The 16,058-nt window shown below is 32.3% G+C and overlaps 2 protein-coding genes across 2 annotated transcripts in view; one reads left to right on the top strand and one right to left on the bottom strand.

The window, feature by feature from the left end:
- The window catches only part of LOC141526507 (uncharacterized), a 1,028,588-nt gene that overhangs the window by 266,734 nt on the left and 745,796 nt on the right, over positions 1-16,058 (bottom strand). The window lies entirely within an intron of this gene.
- On the top strand, positions 10,135-12,790 carry LOC141526487 (uncharacterized). The gene is made up of 3 exons (XM_074241522.1): positions 10,135-11,576; positions 11,753-12,337; positions 12,525-12,790. The coding sequence occupies exons 1-3, from the start codon at positions 11,336-11,338 to the stop codon at positions 12,788-12,790; spliced, it is 1,092 nt and encodes a 363-aa protein (XP_074097623.1). The 5' UTR covers positions 10,135-11,335.

The following is a 16,058-nucleotide window of genomic DNA, read 5'->3' as shown; positions in this document are numbered from 1 at the left end:
ATTGTTTTTGACGAGAAAATTTTTTCTGAATTGAAAATTTTGACTGAAAAAAAGATAAAAATTTGCATAATTAAAGATATTTGGATAGCTTGGTATAACTTTGGATAAAATGGATGAACGAAAAATTTCATGGGTAATTTTTTAACCTTAAAATATCTCCTAAAATCTCTGGAAAATTCAAAGTGCTGCGATTTTTTGTTCCATAGTGTCCCGAAGCTTCAAATTTTTTGATTTCGCAAAAATCGCCATTGTGAGCAATTTCTCAATTTTTATTTATTTTCTTGAAATTTTTGTTTTTTTTTTCAAATTTCTAAAAAAATCAATCTTTTTGATCGAAAAAATAAAGATTCTTAAGAAAAAGAATCTTTTTTCATTGAGATTTGGATTTTCAATTAAAAAAAAATTTTTTTTTGTCAAAAGCCATTCTCTGAATCTCATAGAAAATATAAATTTAACAAAGTATACATACAACGGCGTCACACTGATGAATGCACACTAAGCTTTGTTCTTACTCTCGCGGGATTAGTACGCGAAAACAAAGAAAGCGCTGCAATTAAAGGGGAAATTTGTTGAACGCATTCAAGGTCAAGTGAAAGCTCAGTAGTACTACTAGAGCAATAAAAATAAACCGCAATTAATCAGTATCACAATACACAGCAACAAAGAAACATCCCATATTCTTCGTAATGATCATACACAATATATTTTTAGCTAGAATTTCATTAAAATTGAATTATTAAATGATAAATTCAAATATTATGGTGATTTAAATGAGAAATTTATTTAAAAATAAAAAAACTTCAGAAAAATACAATTAAAAATTTTTTTCGTTGAATTTGCAACTTAATCAATAAGTAATTACTAATTATAATTATGATACGAATAAAAAAATCAATATTTTTTAAGATTTGATTCAACATTTTGTGGAAATTCAATGCTACGTAAACTTCAATGATTAATATCTCAGAAAATATCGATCTTAGTGATTTGGTGGTAAGGACCTTTTTTGTAGAGAATTGAATTTCCTACAAAATTATCATTTACATTTTTTCTGTATGTCTTGTTGTTTATGAGATAATGAGTAAAAAAACAAGAATTCTATGAAAAATTCGGTTTGGCGGTCCGTACTACCTCACCAGTATGAGTTACGACTTCGCGACAATGGACACTTTTGTAGAGCATTCAATTCTGAAAAAAACCCGTCCATGGTCAAAGCGATGTTATGAAATGCCACTGAGCTATAGAAATTAAAAAAAAAAAATGAAAGTTCTCGTATATTTCAAATGGGAAATCTTCACACGCTGTGTAGGAGTACTTAATATTAATATTAAGGGCTCAAACTTTCAGGGAATTTTTTTGGGTGTATTTCCAACAAAATTTCGGGATGGGAGCGAAAAAAGAAAATAGTCGCAAAAAAAAAGCACCCTAATATATATATAGTATATAGTTTGAGGACATAATTCCGATCTACTGTATAGTTTGGGGACATTTGCATAGTCTGAGGTCTGTCCACGAACTATTATTCGTTCTAACGTTTAATTTGGGGACATTGTCCTTGAATCATGCATAAATCGTAACCGATACTTCAGGGTCAGTTTTGGCATCGAAAAAATAAAACATTTTTATGAATTGTTATACCATTTCGATATTTTTTTCCGATTTTTTTTCAGATATGTATACTTTGGAGACATGTCCTTATAACATACTTTCGCGGTAAGAGATATTTTGAGGACATGTCTCTAAAACATGCTTTTTATAGATCCGATGATTCGAGGACATGTCCTCAAAACATGCTTCTTATTGATTATATGCTTTAGGAACATGCCTCCAGATTATCTTTTAACTTTTATATAATTCAGTGGATTGGAAATAAATTAACAGTGATTAATGAGGTGTACGAAAATATTAACTCTATTAGATAGTTAGTGTGTGACGCATTGATGCATATATCGTCCCTATTATCTATATTCATTGAGTATAGTTTTGTCACTAGAGGCGGGTGCGCACTATCATCCTGTTTCAGATGTTTTATATTTTTAATTTCCCGCTAATAAAATCGAAGATTTTCTAAAATCGGGACGTTATTGTTTTTACCGAGAGTTCCGACAATCGAGTTTTCATCAGATCTAGACGTTTTGAGGTCCTAGGAAGCTTCCCTGACTATTCCCGCGAGAGTGTCACTATGTTTGTAAGTATGTATGTTGTATGTTTGTGTGTGTGCGTGTGTGTGTGTGTGTGTGTGTGTGCGCGCATGGATGTAAGCCTCTTATAACTTTCGAACGGTTTGACCGATTTCGTCGCGGTTAACGCCATTCGAAAGGACTTGACCAAGCTAAGATTCTGAATACCATTTGGACTGATTCAAACCAGCAGATTTTGAGAAATCTCCAAAAAACAATCACAAAAAAATTTCTTGACGTGTGGTTTTTTTAGAATTACTTTTAAATGGCTTCACCGATTAATTCCAAAATGTAATCTGCTCTCAAGATCAAAAAACCATGTTGGTCACCTCAAGCCCGGTCAAAATCAGTTTATTCGTTTTTGAGTTATCGTCGAAAAAAAACCGAAAAAAAAGTTTTTCGAAATCACATCAAAATTCCTACTTCGATCGTTAGAACTTTGAACTTCTTCGTGAGTCCTCAAAAACTGCGTCGACTGCCACCACGTACGTGAAAATCGGTTTATTCATTCAAAAGTTATTGCAGTTTTAACATTTAAGAAATACTGTTCTATTAAACTTTTACTAGATTTTAGAGCTCGGGGAGCTCAAAATGACACGAACATTATATTTTTAAGCTAGAAGAGCTCAAATACGTAGTAAGTGCAATTTTTAGCGCGTAAATGTGAAATTCGCGAGAAGTTGCCGGGATGGCCTATAGGGTCAACTGTTTTTCTAATTTTTTTTCTTTAAGTTGACTTAGTCCATTGAAATGTTACATTTTTTAGGCCTAACCTTGCATTTTTTAGAGGACGCAATTTCATTTTTTTGATGTGTAGGACGGGTCAATGTAAAGCTAAAACCAAGTTTGTGGGGTCGCCACCTTTGTTCCACGGCCGCCATCTTGAAAATAGGGGTTGAAATGGTTTTTACGATATATCTTTTAAACTATTTATTTGATAAAAAAAATTTGTTAACATTTTTTGTCGCAAATTAAATTCTCTACACCTTTGGCCGAGTAACTTTTTATCGTAGAACTATAAATAAAAAAGTTAGAAGTGAAAATATTCAAAAATTCGACGAAAAAATTTATATTTTTCGAAATAACTTTTTTTTTTATCATTTTTCGAACAAATTAAATCAGATCATTTTTGTAGATCTTTTCTTGAGGAACAACTTTTATAGGCAACATTTTTTCATCAAGGCATTAACTAAGGTTTTACAGCGCTCCGTAGTGAGTACTATTTTTCAGTACTCTTAACTATACCTATATTATACGTGTGTACTGATAATGTGTCATCAGCTATTGTTCTTTTTTTTTTTATGTTGTTATTATAATTTTTTTAATTATAAATTTTGCAATATTATTAAATTTATGATTAAAAAAATTATAATAACAAAATAAAAAAAAAAAAAAACAATAACTGATGACACATTATTGGTACACACTTACAATGCTTTTCAATGATTTGTACAGATCAAGAAACTCACGGAAAATAGAAACATCAAAATTTGGGAAACTTTAAGTTAAGAAATCACTAAAGACATCTCTAAACATAGACCAGTAAAATTAGATATCATTGATTTTGGACATCTCTTAATATTAACAAATATAAATTCTTACAACTTAGAACAAAGACGATTAAAAATGTAGTAATCATACAAAATAAGCGCTAAGAAATTTAAAATACAAAAGATAACTAAACATTAATTAATTTTCCTATGACCGCTGCTCCAGGAAGTTGTAGAGTTATTTTTGATCGATTGTCTTTTAATTTTAAAAACACACCAAGGTTTTGCTTTTAATTTTGGTAAAAAATATTTTCAAGCACCCGGAATTGCCAACAGATCCTGTAACCGCTGCTCCATAAAGTTATGCAGTTATTTTTAATCGATTGTCCTTCAATTTTAAAAACCCACAGAAATTTTGATTTAATCTTGGTAAAAAATATTTTCGAAGACCCGAAACTACCAACAGCTTCTGCGACCACTGCTCCGGGAAGTTGTACAATTCTTTGCGATCGGTTGTCCTTTTATTTTAAAAACCTACAGAAATTTTGCTTTTAATTTAGGTATATATTTTACAGGATAATTGGTCAAAAATAACTTTACAACTTCCTGGAGCAGCGGTCACAGAAGCTGTTGGTAGTTCCTGGTCTTCAAAAATATTTTTTACCACGATTAAAAGCAAAATCTTGGTGTGTTTTTATAATTAAAAGACAATCGATCGAAAATAACTGTAAGCTTCCGGGAGCAGCAGTTACAAGAAAATTAATTAATTTTTAGTTATCTTTTGTATTTTAAATTTCTTAGCGCTTATTTCGTATGATTACTACGTTTTTAATCTTCATTGTTATAAATTGTAAGAATTTATATTTGTAAATATTTAGAGATGTCCAAAAATAAAGATATCTAAATTTACTTGTCTATGGTTAGAGATTTCCATTTTATTAAGTTTATAAATAATTAGAACTGTCTATTTTTCTAAATTTCTAAATTTTTCAATTGTCTTTTTATTGACTTGTTTAAATTTATTATTTTCCATTTTTTTAAATCTCTGTTATTTAATATGTTTGTTTTATGGTTTGTCTAATTTCACGGATATCTTGTTTTTAAATTTTCTAATTTTATGCTTATCTTTTTTGAAATAATTCCATTTTTTTTGGTAACTGAATTTTTACATTACTACCTGTTGGAGTCATCGGCTCATGCGTGTCATCCTACCTACCCCCACTATCCTATCATCATCACTATACCATAAGAATACAATTGTACTAATTACTAATCAGCCTGTTATAATAAACCATCAGGTATAGATGCTATGTAACGGTTCCTTGTAACTACTCATTCACCTGAACCAGTATTCCACTCAAAACCCCAACACTACCTCTTTTATTATCGAAATTTTAAATCATCTTTTTTTTTTTTTTACAAATAATTTTTTTTATTATTTCCAATATATTATTTATCCAAATTTTTTATTTAGTGATTTCTTTACTTAGAGTTTCCCAAAATGTTTTAATGTTTCTATTTTCCGGAAAATTCTTGACCGGTACGAATCATTGAAAAACATTATATAATATAGATATAGTTAAAAGTACTGAGAAATATTACTCACTTCGGAGCGCTGTAAAACCTTAGCAATTGCCTTAATTGTTGGAATTAGGAGACTGGTGAAGGTAGAGACCGAACAACTAGTTAAGCGTTAGCTTACTTTATTGTGACTAAGTTACAAGCAGCTGGCAATTAGACTTTATAGGAAAGACTATAGAGCATAGTACGTGTAATATATAGTTAAAGATAAAGTATGTCATTGATCCCAACATTTCCCCTCAATGACGTTACTCTGGATATTATTGAATATTGAGTCCTATCATTTTTGACAGAGTCAGTGTCCTTTGTGGTCCTAGTGGCTTCGTCAATATATCAGCTTCATTAATTTCGGATGGACAGTAAGTGACTTTTATTACACCCTTTTCTTCTTGATCCCGCGTATAAAAGTACTGGGTATCTATGTGCTTGCTACGAGGACTTTGGCCAGGTGAATGAATGTTGCTGATGCAACCTTTGTTGTCTTCAAATATAATTGTAACCTGGTTTTGCGGCTGATCAAGGAATCCCAGTAGTTTACGAATCAATACACATTCTCTAGAGGCTTCTGAGAGTTCAACTATTTCGGCTTCGGTGGATGATACTGAGACGCAGCTCTGCTTCTTACTTGCCCAGCTTATTGTACCACCGAATAATTTAAATAAATAACCCCTATTGGACTTTCTTGACGCCCTGTCTTCAGCCCAATTTGCATCGGCGAAACCAATTAGCTCTTCCGAGTTGTTTGAATCGAAACTAAGACGGAGTTGGTAGTGTTTTGTGGCATTTAGATATCTGCAGATTCTTTGCAACTCATTCCAATCAATCTGTTTTGTTCCCTTTATATGTTGAGCTAATATAGTTACTGGTGCGCTAATGTCTGGCCTTGAGTGAATCGATATATATATAACAATTTTCCAATGAGTTTGTTGTAATAATCAATTTTTAATTCAGGTGATTCCAAGCGATTTTTCTCGTATTCTGTGTCCATTGGATAGTTTGATAATTTAGCGTCGTTAAGTCTGGTTTGAATTAATATTTTATTAATGTAATTTTGCTGATGTATGGAGAAATCTCCGGTTTCAGTTCTCGTAACTTGTACACCAAGGTAACATCGGATGTCACCAAGATTAGTAAGACTGAACTCATGGTTAAGAACTGTTATAATATTATCTATCCTAGTTATTGATTATCCTGCAATCATAATATCATCGACATGTACGACCAAGTAAGTGCGAATACTATTACCATGTTTGTACAAACAGGGGTCGCTATCACAGCAGACGAAACCGTAGTTGGTTAAGGTCTCGTCGAGCTTTTCGTACCAGGATTTTGCCGATTGTTTCAACCCATAGAGACTTTTATTAAGCCTACATCCAAAGTCTTCTTTTCCTTCCTTAATGTGTCCGGGTGGCTGCTTCATATATATAATCTCTTTGAGTTTTCCATTAAGGAAAGCAGTCTTTACGTCCAAGTGTTGTACGAGATATTTTCTTTTTCCAGCGATGGATAATAAGGTTCTTATCGTTGTTGCTTTGACGACTGGAGCAAAAACTTCCTCATAATCGATTCCGAACTTCTGGGAAAAACCTTGCGCAACAAGTCTTGCTTTAAATCTGTCTGGCGTGTTGTCAGAAGATTTTTTAACTTTGAAAACCCACTTACATCCAATTGGCGTTTTGTTTCTTGGAATCGGTTCAAGGTCCCAGGTTTCGTTCTGTTCAAGTGATTCTAGTTCTTCCACCATAGCTTTAGTCCATTGTTGAGCATATGGTCCACTCAAAGCTTGTTCAATTGTCTTTGGTTCTTCATCGTCATCCAGATCCCGTAGTTGATAATCCTGCTCTTCATTATTAATATCGTTGGAGTCTTCTGATTGAGTTTTTCTTTGCTGGTTTGTTGGTTTGTGAACGATTCTTTGTGCTAGAGGTATGCATTCGACATCGTTAGAGGGCTCATCTGTAGTTTCCCCTGAATTACGCTGTTTAGCAGGTTGTTTTATTATAAAAGGTTCATTTGAAAAATCAGAGGGAATATATACTATTTCTTGAGTGTTTTCTAGCAATGGAGTTTTCTGTTCTAAGTAGAAATTGGTTTTATCGATATCTTCTCTTGAAACTCGAGAGTTTTCGATGAATTTGACGTCCCTGCTTATAAAGATCTTCCCTGATGGTTTTTCTAAGAGTCTGTATCCTTTTGAGTTTTGTGGGTAACCAACAAAAATACATTCTCTGGCCTTCGTATTGAGTTTATCACGTTTTTGTTTGGGAATGTGGATGTACGCTTTGCATCCAAATTCTCGGAGATGTTTAACGCTTGGTTTCTTCTTGTGTAATAGTTCATACGGGGTAATTGATCTTTGTCGAGTTGGTAGGCGGTTTTGTAGGTATACGGCAGTCAGTGTAGCTTCTCCCCAATATTTATTTGGAAGTTGAGCATCTATTAGCATAGTTCTGATTGCCTCTACCAAATATCTATTTCTTCGCTCTGCAACACCGTTCTGTTCGGGGGTGTATGGTGTTGTGTGTTGAAATTGGATTCCGTTGTGCTCTAAATATTCTTTTAAATCATGATTTGTGTACTCGCCTCCCAAATCTGATCGAAAAGCTTTCGGTTTGCAATTGAATTGGGTGATGCAAAATTCAATGAAATTTTTAATTACTTCTGTGGCCTGTAATTTTTGACGCAATAGAAAAACATACGTATATCGACTATAATCATCAATCAAGGTCATGATGTACATTTGTCCTCCAGGGGTTTGTGTTGGCATTGGTCCGCATAAATCACTGTGTATTAAATCAAAAGGTTTTTCAGCGTGTGATTTCGATTCTTTTGGAAAAGGTTTTCTTGAAATTTTGCCTTTTATGCAACACTCACACACTTGTTTAATTGGACAGTCATTAATTTTCATATCGGTAACTAAATTATTATTTATTAGGCAACGGATAATTTTTGGATCACGATGACCAAATCTTGTATGCCATTGGTGAATACAATCTTCGGGGTGTTGTGGTATTACTGCGAATGCATACTCAGGCCTACGTAATTTATAAATTTGTCCCAAGGCATCTCCAATGGCTATTTCATTATTATTTTTCGTATAAATCACCATTTGGTTATTCATAATCTTTAAATGGAATCCCAGCTTGTCTAATGTGCCTATAGAGATTAGGCTGCAATCGAAGTTTGGAACGTATAATACATTAGTAAGCTTAAGTATAGTAGTTTTTTCTTTCTTTGTTAGACATTCTATTCTCCTTTCCCCCGTACCATACGCTTTACATGCTTGACCATTAGCTACGTTTATTGTCGATGTATATGACGTATCAATCGTTTCGAAGAAGCTTATGTCGTTTGTCATATGACTGTTAGCGGCTGTATCAAGATACCAGTTGGTTTGGGAGGAGTTTGAAGTGGCTATATAAGGTTGATGAGGTGTGTTGTCTGAAAAACTGTCGTCATCATCACTAGAAGTATTATTTTCTATGACAGCTTTAGCTTGTTCCTTCCTACATCGTTGTTTTCTTTTCCATGCTATATACTTCGGACAATCACTTTTAAAATGGTCATACGGTTGACAAAAATAGCATATAATCTGATTATTATTTGCATTAACCCGCATAGCTGTGTCGCACTCCTCATTAGGGGATAAGCTCTTACGTCGCTTAAATTCACTTATCAAAGTTGCTTTTACAACATCAATACTAAGTTCTTCTTCTGGCCTTGAGGCTAACACTGAAATTAGGGTGTGGTATGAGGCTGGCATGCTTCTAAGTACAATCCAAGGTCCGAATTCTACTGCACTTCTATTACCCAGAGCTGAGAGATTATCTATAAGTTCCTGTATTTTAGCGATGTGTTTTTCCATGTCATCACCATCTTGATAACTTAATTTTAGCAATTCGACAATTAATGTAAATTTGTTGAGGCCACTTGCCTTCTCGTGGTATTGTTTTAATGCATCCCAAGCTTCCTTAGCTGTCGTTTTGTGGCGAATAAGTGAGATTTGGGTATCTTCTATCAATAGACAGATTGTACCTAACGCTTTGTCGTCGCGTAAATCCCATGAGTCGGCGGCATCATCGTTATTAGTGGGCCTGATACCAGATATGGCTTTAGATGTGCCCTCTCGTTTTAACAGTTTTTCAACCTTGAATTTCCAAATTTGATAATTGGAATTATTTAATTTGGCAATACCGAATGCTGCATTAGTGTCTGTCATTATGAACTTTGATTAGCTTTCTTTACTTCACTTTAGCTTTAACTTTACTTTACTTTACTTTACTTTACTTTACTTTACTTAACCCCTGGGCCCATAAGCTATTGGAGTTAGGAGACTAGTGAAGGTAGAGACCGAACAACTAGTTAAGTGTTAGCTTACTTTATTGTGACTAAGTTACAAGCAGCTGGCAATTAGACTTTATAGGAAAGACTATAGAGCATAGTACGTGTAATATATAGTTAAAGATAAAGAATGTCATTGATCCCAACATTAATGAAAAAATGTTGCTTATAGAAGTTGTTCCTTAAGAAACGATTTACAAAAATGATCAGATATAATTTTTTCGAAAAATTATAAAAAAAAAGTTATTTCAAAAAATAGAAATTTTTTTCTCGAATTTCTGAAGATTTTCGCTTATTACTTTTTTATTTATAGTTCTACGACAAAAAATTACTGGACCAAAGTTGTAGAAAATTTAATTTGCAACAAAAAATTTTTGAAGATTTTTTTTATCAAATAAATAGTTTAAGAGATATATAGTTGTTGGAGATAATACAACCATATACTCTCACATATATACACTAATTCATAACTAATCACTTATTCATAGTACACACTTAAACACTATACTTAACACTATATATTACTTAGGGTGATTCAAAAAAAAAGAATATTTTTTTTTTCGTTTGGTACTCTGAAAAATAGGTTCCTAGACACCTCTAAGAAAGCCTCTCCAAGCATGAGTTCTTAATTGTAACGGGAAGGTCCTCCTTCTTACAGTTTTCTATTTTTTCTTATTATCAGATAGAAAAATTTATATCTCGCTTCCAACTACTTGAAAAAATATCTTGTTCCTTAGATTTTGTAGGAAATTGAATGCTCTACAAAAAAGGTCTCTTACGATTTTTTCGTAAACCCAACCGTTTAAAAGATATTAACGGTTAAAGTTTGATTATTTTTGGGAAAATTTTTTATTTCTTATGAATTTTATTACTCAATGAAAAAAAATCATTATGAATGATGAAACTCATAGTTTTGTAGGAAATTTACTGCTCTATAAAAATGGTCTCTTATGATTTTTCGATCAAGTTGAGCGTTTACGAGATATTCATCGTCAAACATCAATGCATATCAATTTTTCTAGTTTTTGATCAATAATTCGAAAAATTTCAATTTATTCTGTGAGTTTCAAGGAAATTTAGACAAATTTGAGTTTTTATTATAAAAGCACCTCCTATAGATGTTTTCTGTTCAAAAATTCATTTGAAAGTTTTTATTCTAATAATATTTTTTTTAAATTTTATCTTTAATAATTTAAAATCTTAATCGCGTTGTCATTTATTATTATGAAATTTGTTCAGTGCATATTTTTAAATTGTTTTTCACAATATATACATAAAATTTTCGTTCGAGGGGATTTTTGTTTTGAATTCCATTTCTTCTTCTGTTTGTCTTCTGAAACTAACGCCATCTATGTTTTTTACTCTCAACTATCTTCAGTATCTACCCATTTAATACCGTATTTTCAGTGTTCCTAAAACTGATCATCTTGAATACGTAATAAAATAATTCATTTTAAATAAGTCTTCTAATCATCACATAAATTTATTTATCATCAATTAACCTACAATGAATAAAGAAATACGTTTTATCGGAATACCTCTACAAAGAATTTCGGAACGTAAGTTACCAAAAGTGAAAGAGGTTATGCGTGTGTTTTTCTACCAACTTAAAATTTTAAAGTATTCAATCAAACAAAGTGCTAAAAATTCAGTTGACCAAGTTATTGAACTGTGGAGAAAAAATCAGATTCCAACTAGTGGAGCTCCTAATGCAGTCAAAAAATTTCTTCGCTATCACAGTCAATGGTTAAAATTACAAAAAATTTCGATAAAAAGAATTCAGCGCAAAACCAAAAGGAAATGAAATTTCAGACTGATCTTGAACAATTATTCGACATTGTGAGCGAAAAATCCTTAAAAGTGCTTGATGATAATATTAGAAAGTTGTATTTGGATCAAAAATTCGGTACCCATAAAGAGATTCTTTCTAATAATGTACCTGTATCAAACTTAACCACAACTATGATGGGAATAGATGAGAGTAGTAAGTATCTGAGATATTTAATTATTATAAAGTCACGTAGTAGTGTAACTTTTCATAGATGACTAGATGACATTTGACTAGACAATTTTTGGAGTCCTTTCTTAATTATTTGTCATCAAAATGAATAAATTCTATACATTTTCTTCGTTTAATTTATAAAACAGATCTTATTCCAGACTTAGATCAACCGTCTACCAGTCATGCGATTGTTCCAAGTGAAAAATCAGAGTCGTTCTCTACGTATACATTAAGTGGAGTTACAAATTTTGGATCTGATTCAGAGTATGAACCTCCAATTCCGAGAAAACGAGCAAAACTTGATGTCTTAACTCCTGAAGTCATTTTTGGACTCGACCGAGCTAATGTCAGCAGTAGAAATGCGATGTTTATTATTGCTCCGGTTTTACTAGCAGTAGGTATTAAAATTGAAGATACAACGCTCAGTTATAGTTCAATTCAACGAGCTCGTATGCTTCAAAGAGAAGACATTGCTAAAGGACTTAATGATAACTTTAAGACACACGATAAATACGTTGTGCATTGGGACGGAAAAATGCTGAATGACCTTGTTGGATCAAAATCTGTGGAACGGCTACCAGTTATTTTAACTGCATTTGGTACCGAACAATTACTTGGGGTTCCAAAAATGAATTCTGGGACGGCAGACAATCAAACATCAGCCATTTTATCGACATTGAGTGAATGGGGTATTACTAATTATGATAAGGCGATGTGTTTTGACACGACGGCAGTTAATACAGGTAACTTATCAATGATAATTTAATCTAAAAAATATTTAATTATTAACGTTCTAGTTTAATTTTTATTGCTTACTGAATTTCACTTTTGAAATTATTGAGAATTATTTACTCATTTGGATTTTAAATATAATCTACAATTTGTTGAAAATATTAAATTTAACGATAGTTATCTATTTTCTTTATACAGGAATTCATAACGGTACATGTAAGGCAATTGAAAAGACTTTGGGAAGAGAGTTAATCTGGTTACCATGTCGTCACCACATTTTTGAGATCATATTGAGAAGTGCATTTGAAGTATATTGGCCTGTGTCATCTGGGCCAAACGTACCAATGTTCGGAAGATTTAAAAAATCATGGGATGAAATAAATAAAACTAATTATAAATCTGGAATTGAAGATACTGTTGTTGCTGATATCATTTTGGATAAAAAAATGAAATATCTAGTTTAATTGCACAATCCTTACAGGTATGATTTAACTGCGATTTTAAGAAAAAAATTTTCTTGTTTCTGACAAATTTTTAATTGTTTTTGATAGTTACTACAACCCCGAGATGACTATAAAGAATTGTTGGAATTGTCGTTGATTTTCCTTGGAGAAATGCCTCAAGAAGAAATTTTTTCAAACGTCCTGGTGCAATTCATCATGCTAGGTGGATGGCGAAGGCAATTTACAGTTTAAAAATGTTTCTATTCAGAAATGAATTTAAACTTTCTAATAAAGAATTGGACGGTCTTCGGCAAATTTGTATATTTATAGTTACACTGTATTTAAAAGCTTGGTTTTCATCAACTTCTGCAACAACTGCTGCTAATCATGACTTGCAGTTTTTGAAAAATTTATTCGAGTACAAAAATATCAATTCATTGATTTCTTCAGCAACTTGTGAAAAAATGATTTTGCATTTATGGTATTTAAGTGATGAACTTGCCATTTTATCATTATTTGACGATACCGTTTCATTGGAAGTAAAAAAATATTGTTGGAGCTGTTAATACTCGTAACGGTACAGATTCTAAAGCTAAAAAATTTATAATTGATAAAAACGATTTGAATTCATTAACGCAAAAAAGTCTGAGTGACTTTGTTTCTAAAAAGTCTTTAAATCTCTTTAAAATCTTTCATTTACCATATGACTTCCTTGATAAAGATATTGAATCGTGGCCTACTAATGACAGTTACATTGAAAATAAAGAATACTTTAACCAATTGAAAGTTTTTAATGATTCAGCAGAACGAGCTGTTGCATTAATTAGTGAGTATAATCAATGCTTGACAAAAAATGAAGAGCAATTCCAATACTTATTGCAAATTATCAAAGAACATCGAAAAACTACCCAAACTGCAATAGAGGAAATTATTTACAGTAAAAGTGTACCGTTATGTTGAAAATATTGAAAATTATATGGCAGTTGATAATTAAATAAATAAATTCTTCGATAAAAAAGTGAAACACATGTGAAACACACTAAATTGAATTATATATTTAAAAAAATGCACTAATTTTTTGTTTTAATGTAATCAAACATGTCCAAGACTAAAAAAACTAATTAAAAAAATAGTTCATAACATATTTCTATTCATAGAAACTCAAATTTGTCTAAATTTCCTTGAAACTCACAGAATAAATTGAAATTTTTCGAATTATTGATCAAAAACTAGAAAAATTGATATGCATTGATGTTTGACGATGAATATCTCGTAAACGCTCAACTTGATCGAAAAATCATAAGAGACCATTTTTATAGAGCAGTAAATTTCCTACAAAACTATGAGTTTCATCATTCATAATGATTTTTTTTCATTGAGTTATAAAATTCATAAGAAATAAAAAATTTTCCCAAAAATAATCAAACTTTAACCGTTAATATCTTTTAAACGGTTGGGTTTACGAAAAAATCGTAACCTTTTTTGTAGAGCATTCAATTTCCTACAAAATCTCAGGAACAAGATATTTTTTCAAGTGGTTGGAAGCGAGATATAAATTTTTCTATCTGATAATAAGAAAAAATAGAAAACTGTAAGAAGGAGGACCTTCCCGTTACAATTAAGAACTCATGCTTGGAGAGGCTTTCATAGAGGTGTCTAGGAACCTATTTTTCAGAGTACCAAACGAAAAAAAAAATATTCTTTTTTTTTGAATCACCCTAATATTACTGTACTCACTCCGTATTGTACTTTATCTCAAGTAAAATAAATTCGAACAAGTGCAGACGTTAACAGTGAAGTCTATCCTTATAATATCCTGACATAAAACCATATCCTTTTTCCAACAGGTTATGGGCCGAGAAGGTATCAGGAATTATTATTCAGTTAGTTGGTGAAGTTCAATTTTTTTTTGAAAGTGTTTTAAAACAGGTGTAGAAATGGCTGACAACCTTTCAATAGTGAAATTAAACGATGAAAACTACCAGCAGTGGAAGTTTAAGATCCAAATGCTGCTGATGAAAGATGATCTTTGGTCAGTAATCACTACCTCAGCTACACAACAAGACACATCCACGCGGAATAAAAGGGACATTAAGGCACGAGGTATCATTGGCTTAGCGGTGGAAGATGGTCAGATCAATTTAATCAAGGAAGCGTCATCAGCCAAGGAAGCGTGGGACGCTCTAAAGTAGTTTCACGAGAAAACAACGCTCACGAGTGAAGTGATGATATTGAAACAAATTTGTCAGCTCAAATATTCTGAGGATAGAGGCATGGAACAGCATTTAGTCGAATTAGAGAATTTGCTAAACAGACTGGGAGCATTAGGAAATGAATTTTCGCAAAGAATGAAATTTGCATTTATGCTCTGTAGCTTGCCTGACTCTTACAGCTCACTCATCACAGCGTTGGAAGTCCGACCTGTAAATGAACTAAGATACAGTATAGTTAAAAATGCAATCATTGGTGAGTTCAAAAGACGTCAAGGTCAAGTAAAAACTAATGAAAATGAAGAAATAGCCTTGAAAGCAGAAAAGTATAAAAATAGAGAGACGGAATGCTATTTTTGTCACAATAAAGGACACATCAAGGCAAATTGTAGAAAATATTTAAAATATAAAAGAAGATTAAGAGCTCTAAAGGCAACAACGATAGAAAGTGATAGTGATGACTCATCGGATAATCACTCAGATACTTTGTCATTAGATTATGCACTAATAGCACACAATAGTAAGCCTAAGAATATATGGTTTTTCGACTCGGGTGCTAGCAAGCATATGTCTAATAACATAGAATTTTTCACAACACTCGATACCAATTATAAATCTACTGTCCGGGTAGCCAACAGGCAAACAAGTAAAGTCTATGGTATGGGATCCGGAGAAATTAACTGCGTTAATAGCCAAGGTCAACCACAAATTTTGAAGTTGGACGATGTCCTATTTGTACCAGACTTCGATAGCAATCTTATCTCTATCAGCGTGCTGGATAAAGCGGGACTAAAGGTACTCATTCAATGCGGATTAATGAAAGTTTTTCAAAATAATGTAGAAGTAGCCGTTGGAGATTCCTGGAATGGCATGTATGAGCTAAGACGACCACAAAGCGCTTTTACTGTTAAGAACTTACACAAAAATAATTGCATACATCAATGGCATAAACAACTGGCCCATCGCGATTTAAATGCAATAAGACGCCTAGAAGTCGAAAACCTCGCAACTGGTATTACTATAGACGACTGTGGCAGCTCAGATGTACTGTGTGAAAGCTGTATCAGAGGGAAAATGAC

Source organism: Cotesia typhae, unplaced genomic scaffold, assembly GCF_013202065.1.
Source record: "Cotesia typhae breed Kobodo isofemale line unplaced genomic scaffold, CoteBio_Ctyphae contig_34, whole genome shotgun sequence".
Lineage (NCBI taxonomy): Eukaryota > Metazoa > Arthropoda > Insecta > Hymenoptera > Braconidae > Cotesia > Cotesia typhae.
This window is presented reverse-complemented; position numbering and strand designations above follow the sequence as displayed.